The sequence below is a fragment of the Parambassis ranga genome, chromosome 24, assembly GCF_900634625.1.
Source record: "Parambassis ranga chromosome 24, fParRan2.1, whole genome shotgun sequence".
NCBI lineage: Eukaryota > Metazoa > Chordata > Actinopteri > Ambassidae > Parambassis > Parambassis ranga.
In genome coordinates this window covers 13,775,855-13,793,991 of record NC_041043.1, presented here as the reverse complement: position 1 = coordinate 13,793,991, position 18,137 = coordinate 13,775,855, and the positions used below count along the sequence as shown (strand labels likewise).

The following is an 18,137-nucleotide window of genomic DNA, read 5'->3' as shown; positions in this document are numbered from 1 at the left end:
AAATGCAAATCATTTTTTGTAAAGGGTTTTAATTATAGTCCAGTTTCTGGTTATGAATAAGCTCCAGAACTTCATCTTCAAGTCAGTTTGTGTTACCACATGTCTGTGGTTAACATAAGCTCACAAACTCTTCATGTTTCATTCTCCTAAGCACACTAGCCAGCACCTCACAGATACATTTTTACATGTCTCAAACAAGTGGCTAAATAGGTCATTAAGGCATTTGTACTGCAGGGGAGCAAAAAGTGGTGAACTTCAGTCCACTGGCAACCATCTCATGACTCATCCAAACTGCCTGGGAAAGACAAGACAAGTAAACCTCCATCTCCACCCTTGGAGAGGTGGAAATGCTGAGGCCTATATGGTCAGTTTTATGGTGATTAGTGGGAAGCTGAGGCCTGGGGTCTGCCCTCTAATTACCAGCTATGACAGCATTGGGGTCAGAGGGGCTGTGAGAGAGCCGCTCACTCCAACCCACAGCTTAGCACTCAACATTAAAAAAAAACACAAGCTGCTGTTTAGTGTTTGAATGGACAGCTCAAGAAGGACCAGGACTAAGGTTCAAGCCCTGCAGCTTCCATCCATTCTTCTTGTGACAAGGTTTCCTGATGCTTAAAGGAGGCGTTCTGTTTTTAGACATCAAAGAAAAGAGAGACAGGACACTCTGGTTTCCCCTTAGACAGAAGCCAAACTGACCTAACCCAGACTCTGGGATCAGTGATGTTGTACAACGCAGCCACTACTGAAACAAATACATGGGCATCTGTTACCTACAAGAAGACATATGGCTACATCTTGCAGTGTAAAAGAAGAATGCACAATGAAGACATGTGGAAGTATGCTATTGTTACGGCGGTTACAAATTCTGATGTTTATAGAGCTGCTGTCAAATACATGGAGGCAGAATAATAGTCTGCGTCAGGCATATTTGGGTGAGAGGCATGTAAATATCAGTCATTATGGCCTGAAATTCCATCGTCCATGGTCTGTGGGTCACACTCTGCCCTACTTAGCATATCACAGCATAATTACATAACCACATGCAATTACTGGAAAGGAACAATATGGCTACAGTCTTGATGGAGGGTCAGCCAAAATACAAGCGTCACCTCTCTGGCCTGGCCTTTGCCAGCCATTGCACCAGACCCCTACTCCAGTTTTTTTTTAAAAAAAAAATAAGCTCAGTGTTTAAATATCTTTTTGTCCACACGTGACTTCATAATCTACTGAGGATTTGTCAAAGATGGACACATTGTACACATAACGCCAATTTGGACAGCACATTAACATATGTATTCATTCAACATACAGTATATTCCATACAGAAGATCACAACATGTTGAAGATGCAAAATGTTGGTTCTTGGTGCCATCTGCAGGATGCAGGAAATTATACAAAAGATTTACTTTGTACTTTTACATGAGAAATTCGACATCATAAACTGCACAGCACACAGTTTTCTCAAAATTAGCATGTAGCTTTAGGAGATAAGTACTTACATTTAATAAGGAAATGAAACACTGACTGTAGTTAGCATATTTTGAACAGATGGACAATTGTATGTACACATTTCCCAACGTGTTTAGTGCCAACTTGTCCTAGTGGAGACAGCGAAAGTCCACAGTAGATGGCATTTTCTAACCAGCAGTGACACTGACTGTAAAGCTGACAGCAATACCAGTGAGTTCATGTCTGTATACTGCCACTGAATGTAGTGATCATTTCTTTAGAGGACACTATTGAGGGTCAAGAACTGGTCCACTGTTCTAGGGCCAGGACCAACCCACACTGTTCCTCCTGGATTTGAGATTGGACTGTTGACTGGACTCTCTTCTCGGGCACCCCTGCTTAGACCGTACCATGGAGGTTGAGGAGTGGGCTCCCCTTGTAGTCTGAACACCCACTCTGGTCACCTTCCTTAAAAATGGGAACCACTTCCTCGATCCAGTCACTGATCAGGCCCCGTTCACACTGGGGAAATCAATCCGGCTAGAGCAGGATTCGGGCCCTATCTGGATATATCCAGATAGTTTTTTTCTGAGTCTGAACAACACAAATCCGGATATATCTAGAGTGATTTCAATCCAGCTCTTGGAGGTGGATCTAGCCGGATTGGCTTACATCTGCCTCAGGTCTGAACGCAAATGCGGCTAGCGATTCCGGCTAGCAACGTGAGACTTCTGGTTCAAGGGTACAGTGTCCGGGTCGCGTACAGAACCGTATGTAAACAACCGTCGAACTATGACATGTTTGCCCCGAGTTATTTTCGATGTAGCTAGAAAGGAATAAACTGCTTTTTAAACTGAAAACAATGAAAGAACAAGCGACACGGGCCAAAAAACAACAACAAAAAAACAACGCACAACTCATGCACGTGCATGGTCCTATCTCGGCCTGAATGGACTCTGTATATAACTACCTAGCAGACACGCTTGTGGTGTCTGAACGTATCCAGCTTAAAGGCTATCCGGATTCAATCCTACTCTAACTGGATTGACTTTCTGCAGTGTGAACGGGGCCTGTGTCAGTGTTTTACTTCCTCAACTATCAGCCTCATAAATGTAACGCTCTGTTATGTGTTGTAGTGCAGTGAAGGAGACAAACCTTCCACTTATGGTGTGTTTCTCATCTTTACCACCAGAAGAGGTCTCCATTTATCTGATGTGGGCAGGAGATGATTTGAGGGAGTTCCATCTCAGAAAGTTTCAAACCAGAGCTATTATTCAGCTGACTGAAATCTGTGCAAAGCTGCACAGCACAGGAATGTTTACATTCTCTTGTTTTTTTAATTTTACTGGGTTGCATTCACTCATCTGTGCCAAATGACACAAAGGCAGCAGAGGTCATTTCCTGGCAGACACAGGACCGGGGGGACACATTAAATGGTTGACCCAGACGGCCTTCAGACATTTTCACAGAAGAGATGGCAGCAAACATTACGATAAAAAAATGGTCAACGCAGAGGCAGACTGCCTGTAATCAGGTTGTCAAGGAGATCAATGGGATGATATTTAGCCTTGACCTAATTTCCTGCAGCCACAGCACGCCCACTTTAACCAGAATCAGATTTTTTTTGTCACTTATTTGTACATACGAGGCGTTTGTTTTACCCTTTGGTGCAGTTATGTAGATATAAAGTTTTTAAAAAATTAATGGAGCTTCAATGTCACACAGCCAAAGAGCCAGTCATCAGACCGGTTTATTGATTTATGAGGTATGATTGTGACACTTCAGTGTTTAGTTACACAAAGTTCACATCAATTCATGTTGGATGTACTGAATGAAACACCTGACTTATTTAAGGCACTGTTAATAAAGTTCAGCTGGAGATTTTTTTCTGTATAGTTATGCACTATGACTCAGTAGCCTATCTGATACCGGAAAAATTAAAACCGCGTGCGTAAAATAACGTGGGATTGGGGTGGGGGGGGGGACGGAGATCTGAGATCTGAGAACTGTGAACTCGAGATCCGTGAGTGCAGCGTGCTTTTTTTTAACTGAGCCGATCGACGTTCCAATGGGTCTTTCGGAGGGATTCAACGGGTTCTCAGACCACCACAGATGTCAAAACATTACCGAGGTGGACCCTGACAGCCAGCCCATCACCTCAGCGATCATGTTCGTGGCCGGTGTCGTGGGCGATACTGTGGCGCTGGTGTTAATGAAAGTTCGACGGAAGAAGAGCACCCCGTCCTTGTACCAGGTCCTGGTGACTACGCTCCTCATGACGGACCTGCTCGGCTCCCTCTCCGTCAGTCCTGTGGTTCTGTCAGCATACGCTCGGAGGAAGACTCTTCTAGGAATGAGTTCAAACCGGGAGCTCTGCTCTTACTTCGGATTCAGTATGACTTTTCTGAGCCTCTCCACGCTGGCCATCCTGTGCGTAACGGCGCTGGAGCGGTATTTCTCCCTGGCTCAGCCTTACTTTTACGAGAGACACCTCAGCATTTTTCGTGGTTACATCACTATTGCTCTCATCTACGTGTGTAGCGTCCTTTTCTGTGTCGCTCCTTTGCTGATCAGTGCAGGTCAGTACGTGCAGTACTGTCCGGGGACCTGGTGTTTCCTGAAGATGAACGTTGAAAAAAGGGTTTACGTCGTAATTTACGCATCTCTCATGCTCATCATGACCTCGAGCACGGTGGTGTGCAACATTTCTGTCATCTACCTCTTGGTTATGATGTACCGGAGACGACAAGCACGTCGAACCGGAGCGTCTCCTCAGTCCTTCCGGACGTCTCTGTCTATGACAGAGGAAGTGGAGCATCTCCTGCCGCTGGTCATCATTACCGTGGTCTTCATCTTCTGCACCTTCCCCTTAATAGTAAGGATTTGGAAATGTTTGGAACATATTTGGGAATAAAAAAAGTTTGTGTTTAGCCTAGTCAGCAATTATCATCGCCTCAGGTGAGCTGCAACCTGCTTAATATTCTCTCCATATTCAATACAAATCTTATAATTTCGTACTTAAGTACACACAGATTTCTTGGGTTTGTTGCATTTTTTTATATTGTACAAAGACCTGGAAATGTTTTCTTTCCCTTGTGCAATGTATTGTACTACTCCTGTTCTGATCCTCCCATTTCAATTTCCTCTTTCTTAACCGCCATCTGCAGCTCAGGGTGTACATACACATCACAACCACCACCAAGGTAAATGATGCTGAGGACCTCAAAGCTTTACGTTTTCTGTCCTGCCACTCGATCATCAACCCCTGGGTCTTCATCATCCTCCGGCCCTCCGTCATCAAGGTCATCTGGAGGAAGATGAGACCCAAAAAGTCCATGGAAGCCTGGGGGGCTGATCGGAGCGGTCAGGCCAAACAGACTGATAGGAGGCCTCCGGGAGCGGGGCAATGATGCGGACAGTGGGTATGGATAAGTTACTCTGTATACCTGTTAGGCCTGTGGAGTCAGAGTCTCTGTGTTTAAGCGCAGGCTGTCAAAAGAGAGCAGATCTTGCCACAGATTGAAACAGGAAATGACTGTTTCTTTGGACTGAGAAGTCATGTGACAGCTGCTTTTTGTTAGTGGTGGAGCCGTGGGGTGACCTGCTCTGTGTGATCCCTGAATCACTGAGTGACTGCAATGACCAAAAAACAAAACAAAACACAGAGCGTTTCATTATCAACACTACCAGTTTTCCAGTTTCTATTGTAAATTATGCAGTTTAATGTCTCATTGTCCTCTGAAATGAAAGTATGTCAGCGCCATCCACATCTTCTCTCCGCAGTTGAAACTGTTGCCACCTATTATGCAAGCTGTTGTCTTCTGATTCCGTTGTGGTTTTGTGTCTGCCAGACATCATCCTGTCAGAGTTCAGAACGTTGAAGCAAGGCGACTGGACTTGTAGAATTGTCTTAAAAATGTTAAACACGCAGCGTCATCAGAACTGAAGTAGAAGGAATCTGAACCAACTGACACCTTGACTTTCTTCACAGTGTCTCTGTAGAAATGACCTACATGTTTAAGTGTCATAATGGTCTGTCTCTTCCATTGTCAACGGCCTTTCTGCAGTACAACACTGTTCAAACAATGCTCACAACCACTGTTATGCAGACACAGAGGTTTGTAAGTAACCAGTGTGAACACCTGTAGGAATCAGTAGCACCAACGTTCAAGGATTGATCAACCTCCACCGCGGCAGAACAGCTTTAAGCTGTTTACCCAAGGCCATCTGCCATGTACATTATTTTTAATGTAACACTACCTTATTTTTTTTAACCTCAGGCATTTCACCACATTTCAACCTATATATATATATATATATATATATATATATATATATATATATATATATATATATATATATATACAGTATATTTGGATTTGACCTGCTTGAATTTCAATAAAAAACTGGAAGCTTTGGACTGGTAGTGTATGTAAAATACATTATTACAGCTTTTTGACAGTAAACACCTTTATCAGATTGAGGGCGTCACAGTACTGGAAACCACGAGCATTACATGCATGCAACAGCTTCCCTTAAAGTCACAATACTACTTTGATCATCTATCAATCCATCAGCATGGCCTGACTTTAACATGCCTCAGGCAGCACATGCACTCACACACCTTGATTGATTCTATACATACAGTATATAAGGCATGAATATAACTGTGTGTTAACATCATACGATAACTTATGGTCAATAACAATATTTAATACATTATCATATAAATTTAGTTCCTATGCCAAGCCTAAGCTGTTATTGTACAGCCTCCTCATATTACAGTTGAGCTGAAAAAATATTAGACATGACAGTGATTTGGATTTTTGCATTTGTATGTTGGTTTTGGTGGTTTCTCCCAAAGTCTTATCTGAAGACGGGTTTTCAGAAGAACTTTGTGTATCTTTTTCTGAGAAAGTCTTACCTGTCCTAATATGGACAAATTAGTAGAGAGCAGCTGAGTGTGTTTGGACTGATCCTAATATTGTCAGCTTGCCATCTGATGCGACACCCACACACTGCCTGAAGTGCACCCGCACCCTTAGCTATTCAGAACTTTGCTTAACCAGTTATTTTATCTTCATTTATCTAGAAATGGGAGCACTTAAAGGTGAATTTTGCTCTAGAATGGGATCACTTTTGTGTATTTTAGACGGCTGCTCTCATCATGAAGTGCTGTGCTGTAATCATACATAATTGTGGTTGCTATAGGAGCACAGTACAAAGCAATTATGTATAAAAATAGCAAAAAAAACTGGCATGCACTGGTGTAGTATTGGTATTTGTTTGACAGCAGATAAGTGTTATTAGTGTATTTTTGCCGTGTGACTCCATAGAAACCAGACATTGTGTATGTATGTTTACCATTTTTAACCTTCTTATACAGGCATAAGTCACACACAGTGATTTTTTTTAAATGAGCGTTACACGGTGTGGCCCTTCCTGTTTCAGTGGAAATTTAACAAATCATTCTCTCCATGGGTCCATGGTTGTTTTCATTGAATTATAGCCAAGACGTTATAAATGAAGCAGATCCTTTTTTTTCCACAATTGTTTTCACATGTCTGAATTGATTGGGGCAAGTCTGTCCATAGTTTTTTTTTAATGGTAAACAAGGAAAGTTGATCAAAGTTCACACATAAACTCAGAAAGAATAGGAGTGATGTGTGTACAGAGGTCAGTGATGATCAGTGGTGACCTCTGTACACGTGCATCTGTTACGAAGCACGGCACTTTCTCACAAATCAGTCTGCTGACAACGGCATGTGGCTGCTTTAAAAACTGTTAATGGAGCTTTATTGTATTTTCTCTCAAGTCCCATTAAACTTGATAACTTCTTCTTTTTCTTCTTCTTCTGTGTTTGGAATGATATGGTTATTATGTGTGTGAGAGTCACATTAAAATAAAACTTTGAGGAAGTTATTTTAACGTCGAACTGAAGAACATGAACAAAGCAGTGGTTCATGCTGATATGACCTTTATTGGTAGATGGATTTATATCAGATTAAGCAACCTACAGTACGCTATGAACGTGACAGATGTAGAACACAATACAGCCTTTTTAAAACCACTTCCTGTATAAATGCAAAACAAAAATCTCTTTGATGTTGAAGTTTAGTCTAAGTTTGCAGCTAAATATTATGTCGAATGTTGAAATCTCTAAATTTAGGGGCCTGTCTTCTCTGAATACATTTAAAAATGTCTCTACATGTGATGCATTGAATAATGTTGGTTTGCTGTTCTGAGATGCATTTGAATCCTGACCTCCTCCCCAGCTGATTGATGTACATTTTGTGTACTCGACCCTTTTAGCGTGTCAAACATTTGGTGTACCAGTCGAGAATGAAGAGAATGTGCATCATTTCCTGGAAGCTGCGTGAAAGCTGTGTGTGTGGTGTCTCAGTTTGGATGCCTCCCAAACTATATTTAAATGTAACTCTGCTGCTATTTTCACATGTTTGAAATTGAATTGTTGGTCCCACCTCTTCAGCTGCGTAGAACAAGATGGTGATCAGGGTGATAAGTGTCTCTCATTTCAAGTTGCCATACTTGTCAATGTGAATGCATGTGAACGCTTAAAAACAGCATGTATAAGCACAGACGTGCAACGACAGTGTTTGCTTTTTGCAATTACGTCTCTGTGTGCCTAATGTAATGGCAAAGAAAAGCACGGAAAGGGAGTTTCGTAAGGAAACAAGCAGCAGTAAAAATCCATGATATCCTGACATCCATGTTGTATGGGCTTGGTTCCCATGCTCACTTACAGGAAATGATAAGGAAGAAGGCCTGAGGCGATCACATGCCAGATCCCAGAACAGTGTTTACATGATGTTTTGACTCCCAAAAGCTGCTGGCCGGCTTCAGTTTTCAGAAAGATGAGCAGAGTCAGTCGTCCGATCTGTTGTTGTTGTACACACTCAATCCATCATTTTGAGTGGAAATGTAAACTCTAGCTGCTGCTGTTTATTTTAGGGCCTGAACTATATACTGCAAAACAAGATTCACTGATGTCCCCGTCCGGCGTAGTCTCATTCCTTTCTTTTCCTCATTAGTATCACCACATTTCTTAACTGACGGTTCTGTGGAAGTGTTATTAGGGGGACATTGCTGGTTTACTTACTAATCTGCATAATCTCACAGGATTATTGAAGATTAAATAATGCTGATTAAAAGTTATACTGAGTCCCAATGTGCTTGTCTCTCCTTGCTTTACAATTTTTTTTCACAGGATGCTACAATAGAGATTGCTCACAGTGTGTTTTCATGTTTAGCTTGAACGCCCCCTACTGGTTTTTTTTTAAAATTTCTCTAAATCTACAGTCTGCAGTGGTCAATTTATCTGACTATCTGTGATAAATAAAGCAATCTGCCTAACTGTTAATAAATTATGTGAAACATTTGTGTACTGTCTTGTTATTTAATTGTGCATTTAGGATAGTAGATTTCAACATGAGGTGCAACACAAAAGCTTTACAAATTATGAAAAAATGTGCACTTATATTACTAACACAGCAATAGTATATTATTTTATAAATGCATTATAATGTGTCACTTTTTATTATATATTTATTTTAGCCTGTATCTGCACATTTCACCCACTCTCGCAGCCAGGGGGCGGCCCTGACAACAAACAAGCAAACAACGTACTGACGCTGCAATTTCCCAGGATTCAACAGGGCATCATGGCGGATACGAGAGAGAAAGCGTTGCAAGACTACAGGAAAAAATTACTGGAACATAAAGAAGTTGACGGACGATTAAAAGAATGTAAGGGACTGTTTAACTTTGACATTGTCACCGTGTTTTGAGTGCACAGTTTGGTTGAATTAATCTGATAAATATTATTTGATAACCAACATCAGCTAGCTGGAGAGCTAGCTTGTGCTTTGTCATGCAGTTAGCATGCTCGTAGAAATGAATGGAAGAAAACCGGTTTTGGCTAACAGTGCTATCTTAGCTTACACCGAGTAGACAAACAGTAGTAATATGATGATTTACAGTATGGTGGTTAATACATTTCAAATGCCAAGATGTGAAGATCATTGCTTTGTTACGTTATTACCACAGCTGGTACGTTATCCAACTATTTTCGTGAAGCTAACGTCTGATAGCTAACGTTCACGTCAACGATAGCTGATAGCTGATGTTGACATGTCTCTAAACCCGTTGATTCTTGTGTGTGTTTGAGTTAAATAATGTGTCATTTAAAGTATGTGTTTTGAGTATCAGTTCTGTTTGGGTTTCTAGTGAGAGAACAGCTGAGAGAGCAAACTAAACAGTACGAGAAATCAGAGAACGACCTAAAGGCTCTGCAGAGTGTCGGTCAGGTAAGAATTCTGTGGCAGATATGAAGGTTTCAGGACAGAAGGAGGAAAGTCAGAATTTGATATGTCCTTTTTCTAACTGCTTCTCTTCACTGCAGATTGTTGGAGAAGTGCTCAAACAACTGACAGAGGAGAAATGTAAGTTCATTATCAGATATCAGATTACATCCTTTTTCTTGCAAGGCCATGTGTTGGTGTGATGCTAATAAGCGTGTGTGTTCATTTCCAGTCATTGTCAAGGCCACCAATGGCCCCAGATACGTGGTGGGATGTCGCAGACAGGTAGGTACTCATCAACCATTTTTTTGGTCCATAACAACTTCTCTTAAAATACAGTGTTTGCATTGCCTAAATAATCTTATTATTCTTATATATTTTTGCCTATTTAGATGAAATACACAATGTATAAAGTTTGTCACAGTTAAAGTGGACAACAGGTTGTAGAATGTGTCTTTAATCTGTTATGTTTTTCACCCTAGTTGGATAAATCACAGCTGAAGCCAGGCACCAGAGTTGCTTTGGATATGACTACGCTTACTATAATGAGGTAGGTTGGATAAGACTTGATATTGGTGTATCACAGGCTTTTAAAGGATCAAATTGTACAAATCAGTAAAAGTATACTATTCCTAAACTACACCCTTTGATTGTGCTGCAATAAAGTCACTGCACTGTTGGTTTCTATACACAGCTAGTGTTTGAATGATGCTGCCATGTGTGTGTCTCGTTCTTTCATAGGTACCTGCCCAGGGAGGTGGACCCTCTTGTGTATAACATGTCCCATGAGGACCCAGGCAGCGTCTCCTACTCTGAGATTGGAGGCTTGTCTGAACAGATCCGTGAGCTGAGAGAGGTACATGTTAGCATGTAGTTAGATGTGTGTAGATGTATTTTTAGCTCTTCCTCAGACTGTGTTACTTGTGTACAGTATTTCTGTAGGCAGGTGTGCAGTATGTGTAGATATAGCTGAGTTTGGGGGAGGTTCAGTTTTAGATCAGAAGGGCAAGGTGACCATGATGCATTTTCTTGTCCATTAATCCCTGTACAATTGTTCTGTCTTGTTGTGGTAGGTGATCGAACTGCCTCTGACCAACCCTGAGCTCTTCCAGAGAGTCGGCATCATTCCTCCCAAAGGTTGCCTGCTTTATGGGCCCCCAGGTTGGTTACTAAATGCTTGCTCATAACGTTTGTTAATAAATACACAAAAAATCATTTAAGCAGGTATTTTTTTATGTAATTTTTTAAAACTGTGTGTCCAGTACATCAGGTCAGTATTTGTATTTGTTTTTTATATTGACAATTTCCCTCTGAAACAGGCACTGGAAAGACTCTTCTTGCAAGAGCTGTGGCCAGTCAGCTGGACTGCAACTTTCTTAAGGTGAGTGGTGCTATTACAGGGTGTCCGTGGGGTTTTAAAAAAGTATTAAAAGGTGATCATCATTTAAGGCAGTTAAGAGTGTTATATTTTGTTTTAGAGGTATTATGTTTTTAAAATAGGTATTATTTTTTTCCAGACTATGAGGTGTCCTATTTTTATTGAAATTCTATCTGCTAAAGTTTGCGTTAGTTTGTTTAACTGGGTGGGCTTTAGTCATATCTAGATCCTCGTCTTAGCTGTTTGACGTCATATTCAGTTGTTGTTCGACATTTCAAACACTGCACGCTCAGCTGGCGGCTTACATTTTTGGTTTGCTAGGCATATCTTCAATGTACAAGTTTTCTGACAGCTGGGTGGAAGACCCAGCATTTAAGGACTGGCTCAGGCCTGTAGTAGGGAATAACCTCAGGTTTATTGTTCGGTTTATAAAAACCAAGCGGCAACCTTCGGGGCTCAAAGTGGAAGCCCATGCGGAAGTGTCAAAACTTGTAATTCACGCTGCAACAGCTGGGGGTTGGCTCCAAAAGCGAGTAATTTCCCATAGACTCCCATGTTAAAATGGCCGATTTCACAGCAGAAAAGAACATGTTTACAGCCTGGTACAAAAAATCGCTGTGGTCTCAGATGATAGGTTCTCTTCTAGTGTCAATTGTACGGGGGGTGAATTTTTTTACAACTCACTCGTTTCAATTGTATTCGGACTTAAAATTACGCATAATTATGGGCGTTGCCGCTTGAGTGACAGACAGTTGCCGTATCACAGCGTGAGTTTCCTGCTTCCACGATCGCCCGCCCCCCTAAACCCCGCTCGTGCTCCCCCTCTTTGTCCATATTCGGAATTTTAGTTGACGTGACGCTGCCAACATGGCGGCGGTCATCACGTCCCGGAACCTCCCACTGAGACTCAAAACCGCTCTTCAGAAACAAACGGGTGACGTCACGGAAGCTCTGTCCATAGTTTTTACTGTCAATGATAAAAACATATAAATGTCATTAGATGGGAGCTAACGCGCTTCGGTTGCATATGCAATCCACTAAACGTACATGCACGGTGGGCGAGAGCAGTTAACTCTACCACTCTCAACTTTCTGTGCTGCTGCACCACCACCACCACAAACTAGTGCCACGGTACACGTTACGGCTCCAGCAACAACCGTTACATTAGTGAGTCTTTAAATCTACTGTTGTGTATAGCATTTTATGTCAAATTCATTGTACACATGATAAAAGGTTGTTGATTAACACTTGCAACTCGTGATGTCGTGATAGTTTTTAAAAAATCTAAAGGTAGTAAAAAAAGGTATTAAATTTAACTTAAGGATTGCTGTATATACCTTGTAGTAGCATGTAGTCTCACACTGCAGTGCAGGCTTTAAGCTGATAATGTCTGTCTCTGTTGGTGTTATAGGTAGTGTCAAGCTCCATCGTGGACAAGTACATTGGTGAAAGTGCCAGGCTGATCAGAGAAATGTTCAACTACGCCAGGGACCACCAGCCATGCATCATCTTTATGGACGAGATTGATGCCATTGGTCAGTAATGTGGAAGTTTAAATTGTTTTTAAATGTATGGATTTTATTTTTTACCTTGCTGGAAGCTGCAACCTAAGCTTTCCACTGTCATTTTTTTAAACTTGCCTGTTGCCGTTATGTAAATTTTCCCATAATTTTGTACTGTTAATGATGACATGGTGTAGATGGGATTTTATTTCAGTCTGAGCTTTATTCATCTCAATAGATGCTATAAATGCAGATATTTTAGCTAAATAAGCTAAAGAGTGATGTCAATATACAACTAAACATAAAATAAATGAAAACAAAAAAATAAAAAATAAAATGTTGTCCCCTCTAGGTGGTCGTCGTTTCTCTGAGGGAACCTCTGCTGACAGAGAAATTCAAAGGACTCTCATGGAGGTAAGTTATTTTCCCAAAACTTTCCCATCTATAGTTTTTACATGCTTTCAAACAGTGTTACAGCAATGTTACTTCCTTGTATTGACAATGTCAGTGGTTAGTTCGAGCAGTGTGTTTACACAAGCCAGGGTTTTTTTTAACCTGTTGTTGTTGAAGTTGACTGGACTGTTTGAATCTGGGAATAAAAACATCTCTACTCCCGACCAGTTGTGTTTTTTGCGAGAGTACACGAGATTATTTGGAGCCCAGGGCACTCTGATGTCAATAATTGGACACACTTTGACTCTCTTTTATTCGCAAAAGAGAATACAGAAATAGAAGGACAAACAGTGGACACATGACTGAAACATACAGTTGCGTTTCTTTTGTAATCCTAGCTGTTGAACCAGATGGATGGCTTTGACACACTGCACAGAGTCAAGATGATCATGGCCACCAACAGACCTGACACTCTGGACCCCGCTCTGCTGCGACCCGGCAGGCTGGACCGTAAAATTCGTAAGCTCTCCTCTTTGTTGCTTTTTATCTGTGCTATGTCTGTGATCGAACAAAGCAAAAACTGTTCTTTTCTCTTCTACAGACATTGAACTGCCCAATGAACAGGCGCGTTTGGATATCCTCAAGATCCACTCCAGTCCCATCACCAAGCATGGAGAAATAGGTTAGTGCGCAGTGACTGTTCATACATCTTGCTGTGCTGCTTTTGTGTTGCTGCCATCACAATGTCACACATACCGTGTCTGGCTGGATGCCTTTCTGTCAGCAGTGTGACAGTTCCACAAAGCAAAGTGCCTGAATGTTTTCAATTTATTTACCCGAAGCTTCATGCTGTACTGAGAATACTGTCTTGGTTATTTTCAGATTTTGAAGCTATTGTAAAGCTGTCGGATGGTTTCAATGGAGCTGATCTGAGAAACGTGTGCACAGAAGCAGGTACATCACTCAGCATCATCACATTAGTTCCAGTCTGTTTACATCACCCTTTGACGGCTCTTTTCATGTGGACCCGTGTTTGCAGGACTGTTTGCAATTCGCTCCGACCGAGAGTATGTCACTCAAGAAGACTTCATGAAAGCTGTGCGGAAGGTGGCCGATTCGAAGAAGCTGGAGTCCAAGCTGGACTACAAGCCTGTATAAACCCTCCTGTCATTCTTTTCTCTACCTGTTGTTTTTCATTGCATCGTTATGGATTTGCTGTGTACCGTAACTCAAAGCCAGAAAAGTTTATGTTTGTGGGAAGCAATATTAGGGGGGTAAAGTACATTGTCCTTCCAGATGCCAAAAGTGACTTTTACTCAGTCACTTCTTTTTTCCACTTTTTGGTTTGAGCTACCATACAAGCCGATCATTCTGGCATCCCACAAAACACTTGTGTAAAATAAGTTCATGTCATGGAATATACCAGTATATCTTAACTTCAGTGTTTTGGCATTTATTCCTTTCTCTTAGAGGATTCAAGTGTGATGGAGCTGTCTGCTGCGTGTTTGTAATGACAGCAGGAGACTTGTCTGTTAAGACAGTCGTCACTACTGGAAATACTCAGTTGTTATAGCCTCGATATAATTAAGAGTGGAAAAAGGTCTGTACGACGTGAGCATTGCTCTCTTAACACCACTATGTCCACACTTGGTTAAGTCGGTATTACACATACCACGTACTAGGAGGCTTTTTTTTTTAATCTGAAAGTGTAGGGTAGCTAGCAGCCTAAATATTTTAATAACAGCTCATAGCAATGTCCAGTTTGAGCTGATTATTGTGGCTGACTGTTCAAATGCCTAAACCTGTTCTCTTGGCCTTGTAACATCATTTCAAAGCAGAACTGGAGCATGACAATATAAGGTAAGCAGACCACATACTGGAAAAGATGTAATGAATCAAGTATCTTTTTTGGATTTTGAAATACTTTAATAATCCCATCAGGGAAATTACTTAAGGCTGCCCAGCAACACGCAACATGCAACAATGACTAGGGAGGAGTTGGGATTGAACCACCAACCTTCTGTTATTGGACAACCCTGCTCTACCACAGAGCCACTGCTGCTTAATCAATCATCAAGTATCAAGAGAGAAGTCAGGAGCGGCTGTGACTAGATAGAGCTAATCTTCAATTTTCCAGGTATATAGAATTAACAAACACATACTGATAAATACTCATCTGTTTTAATGCTTACTTGCCGCAATTTACAGTCCCGTTAATAAATACTGAGTTAAGTCAGTTTAAAATAGGTCAACTCACAATAATCTAAAACACATGCACAGAATGAAACAATAATAAATAAGTATATCAAATACCAAAATCTCTTAAGTACATTCCTTACGAACATAAAACCAACTATGACATGACCTGCTGTGTCATGTGACTGACTTTACATTTCTGTAAAATCTTAACGCCTGCTATTGCTTACCATATAGACTGGATAAATTCAGAGTTTGGATTTCCTGATTCGATGTACAGTACAATCACCTAGGTTCCAAAAGCTTCCACTCAAACGGTTTGGCTGGATTGTAGGAATAGGGTTACATTTTGTTCAATGGCCAAACGTATTTAGTGGTGTCTGTAAAGAGGCAGCTGCTCTGCAAGTCTGACACTCTGAACTCGGCCTCGTCTAACTCCTTCATAGTGCCATTTGCTGCCTAAAAATTGAATTTTCTTTCATCAAAAGTGTGCCATGCAGTGAAAGATGATTTTAGCATGTCTCTACAGTCCAGCTGAACTCACATCGCATTCACTGGCTCAGTGTGACATCCCTGCGCCAGGGCGAAGGACTCCAGGACAAAGGCTCTGCAGATGGGGCAGTGCTGGAAGTGTGACACGCAGCTGTCGCACACACAGGCGTGTCGGCAGGGCAGCAGCACTCTGTTCACTGCTGCATTCTGACACACCACACAGTCTCTGCCCATCCCCTCTGTCCAGTCCTCACCCTCCTTCAGCACTGAATCCTGCTCTATGCTGCTGGCATCTGTCTTGGGTTCACTGGGCTGAGGACTCGGCTCTGAGTCAGGAGGCCCAGACACCCCTCCACTGTCAGCTGACATGAAGAGAGGCTGCAAATGACAGGAGGCAGGTACATATCACATTATTCCACATTATGTATAAGATGTAGAGCACATGACTGTTTCAGTTCGGGAGGAAATGTGACCTACCTTTAACTCATACATGTTTCCTTGTGAGGTGAGTAGGTATTGAAATAGAACCCGGGCAGAAAGATTGTGTTTGTCATCAGGAACATGAATGACTGTCACACTGGCCACCTGAAAAAAGAAAAGGCAGCACTAAGTCTCCTAAGACCATCATACAAGAAACTAGCACACTTCCCCAATTATCAGTGAATGAACTCACAATGTTGTATATGTCCCTGGCTTCTGCTTCCGCCAACGTCAACACAGCCACAAGAGGGTAGCGTTGTCTGGGCAACGGCCCAAAATCTGTGATCCCCAACTCCTTGGGAATCTGTGAGTGGCGTTCCTCTCTGTCATCACTGCCAATACTGGGAGAATGGGGTCAAAGAGGCTAACCCCAGGGGACCTGTTGTTGCATCAGTGATTATTATAGTATCTACTCCAAAACACTTTGGGGAAACAGTCTGAGATTCACTAAGAGAGAGAAAATTCTGATCTTAAAAGAATCCTTTAGTGTTTAAAGCACCCACCCAGTACTGTAAATACAACAAAACTAGGCTAGGCTCAGAGGCAGAGTAAGTGTTTTTTGTTTTAGCCATTTTTAGTAATGTAAAGGATACTGGAAGCTCTGATGCCAGCGGTAGCGATGGTGTATGGCCTCCTGAAAAAGCTGCGGCGTGCTGAGTCTTGGGCCGTACTGGTGGACCTGTAGTGCTCCCTGCAGGGCACTGACCTCACAGCCCCAAAAACAGCTCAGGACGCAGGATTCCAGACAGCAAGGCTTCAATGATACACCATCTGCAAAGGTATGTTTGCTTATGTTAGCCTGGGACACAACACAAAGAGCTACAACTGGAAGCAGTTATTTAAGTATTTAATATCCTGCATGTTTACAGCTGTGCATCACTGATATGATCTCAGCATCATCAGACATTTTAAGCCAACATAGGCTACTACTTCCACTATTCCCACTGAGTGCAATATGCTTCTGAAGATGATTCTCCTCACCAGCGACACATTCTGGCCCAGATCCCAACTCCAGGGCGAAGGGATTGGTCACCTGCACCATTTGTTTCTCAGGGGTTGGTGCAGTGGACTCTGATTCATCAGAGCTGCGAAGGATCACTGGAACATCAAAACCAACCCTACAGGACAGGAAGCAGAGTGAGCAAAAATGCGGAAGTGTTTAGGTTTGGTCTTACAGCTTCTCTATTACATCCCTAACAGAGAAACAAAAAGCACCTTAGGTCTACAGCCAGGTAGTTACAACTACTACAGTGACAGTGTGGAATGTGGCTAACTAATAATTTAAATCCTTATGTGATAACAGATCTGTCTGTGGTACTTCAATACAGTGATGCTATGGTACTTTATCATGTAGCTATCGAGAAGAAACATTGACTTTTCGCCGTGGTAATTATGTTAAAAGCGCCACTTCATCAAGTTAAAACTATAAACAAAGCTAGCTCAAACCGATTAAACCCAATGGAGTCTCGTGTGGAGCTGATTTGTGAAAATTATGTATCAAACTGCTGTTGTTATGACGATGGCTAAGCTAACTCGGCTAAGTATCACTTACCAGCCAAGCACCATGGCGGCGGTTACAATGAAACAAAGAGAAACCACACTAATGTAGAAAACAGGTGAGTATTCATACAGAGTGACCAGAAAAACAGCTGCCATTTCATAATATTTAAGAATAAGCCAGTTTATTATGAAATGCTAAAGTAAACAGTTCCCGTGGCGGCCATGACAGGAACTCCTCAGACACAACTACGGTGGCCCAAAGGAGATAAAAATGCTACAATTTGTGATACGCATTACGTGTTAATTTTAGCTTCAAACTCATTTTAAATTCATTGTAAAACATTATGCTCATTGTTATTATATTACTAAACTTACATGACAGGTTAGCACTTCTGGTTCGTTGTTGGTAACAAAAATAAGATGTTT

At 41.7% G+C, this 18,137-nt stretch overlaps 3 protein-coding genes across 3 annotated transcripts; 2 read left to right on the top strand and 1 right to left on the bottom strand.

The window, feature by feature from the left end:
- The first annotated feature begins 3,441 nt into the window (after positions 1-3,441).
- ptger2b (prostaglandin E receptor 2b (subtype EP2)) lies at positions 3,442-8,727 on the top strand. The gene is made up of 2 exons (XM_028397671.1): positions 3,442-4,324; positions 4,617-8,727. The coding sequence occupies exons 1-2, from the start codon at positions 3,518-3,520 to the stop codon at positions 4,857-4,859; spliced, it is 1,050 nt and encodes a 349-aa protein (XP_028253472.1). The 5' UTR covers positions 3,442-3,517; the 3' UTR covers positions 4,860-8,727.
- A 341-nt stretch (positions 8,728-9,068) lies between these two features.
- psmc6 (proteasome 26S subunit, ATPase 6) lies at positions 9,069-14,479 on the top strand. Its single transcript, XM_028397664.1, has 14 exons — positions 9,069-9,216; positions 9,697-9,776; positions 9,872-9,911; positions 10,003-10,055; positions 10,253-10,320; positions 10,512-10,626; positions 10,844-10,931; positions 11,090-11,151; positions 12,560-12,683; positions 13,003-13,064; positions 13,442-13,562; positions 13,645-13,725; positions 13,926-13,997; positions 14,083-14,479. The coding sequence occupies exons 1-14, from the start codon at positions 9,132-9,134 to the stop codon at positions 14,199-14,201; spliced, it is 1,170 nt and encodes a 389-aa protein (XP_028253465.1). The 5' UTR covers positions 9,069-9,131; the 3' UTR covers positions 14,202-14,479.
- Positions 14,480-15,202: 723 nt separating this feature from the next.
- Positions 15,203-17,944, bottom strand: cgrrf1 (cell growth regulator with ring finger domain 1). Its single transcript, XM_028397672.1, has 6 exons — positions 17,764-17,944; positions 17,193-17,329; positions 16,805-16,982; positions 16,405-16,552; positions 16,209-16,316; positions 15,203-16,109 (listed from the first exon to the last, which is right to left on the bottom strand). Exons 1-6 carry the CDS (start codon positions 17,865-17,867, stop codon positions 15,780-15,782), a joined length of 1,005 nt encoding a protein of 334 aa, XP_028253473.1. The 5' UTR covers positions 17,868-17,944; the 3' UTR covers positions 15,203-15,779.
- Between the last annotated feature and the right edge of the window lie 193 nt (positions 17,945-18,137).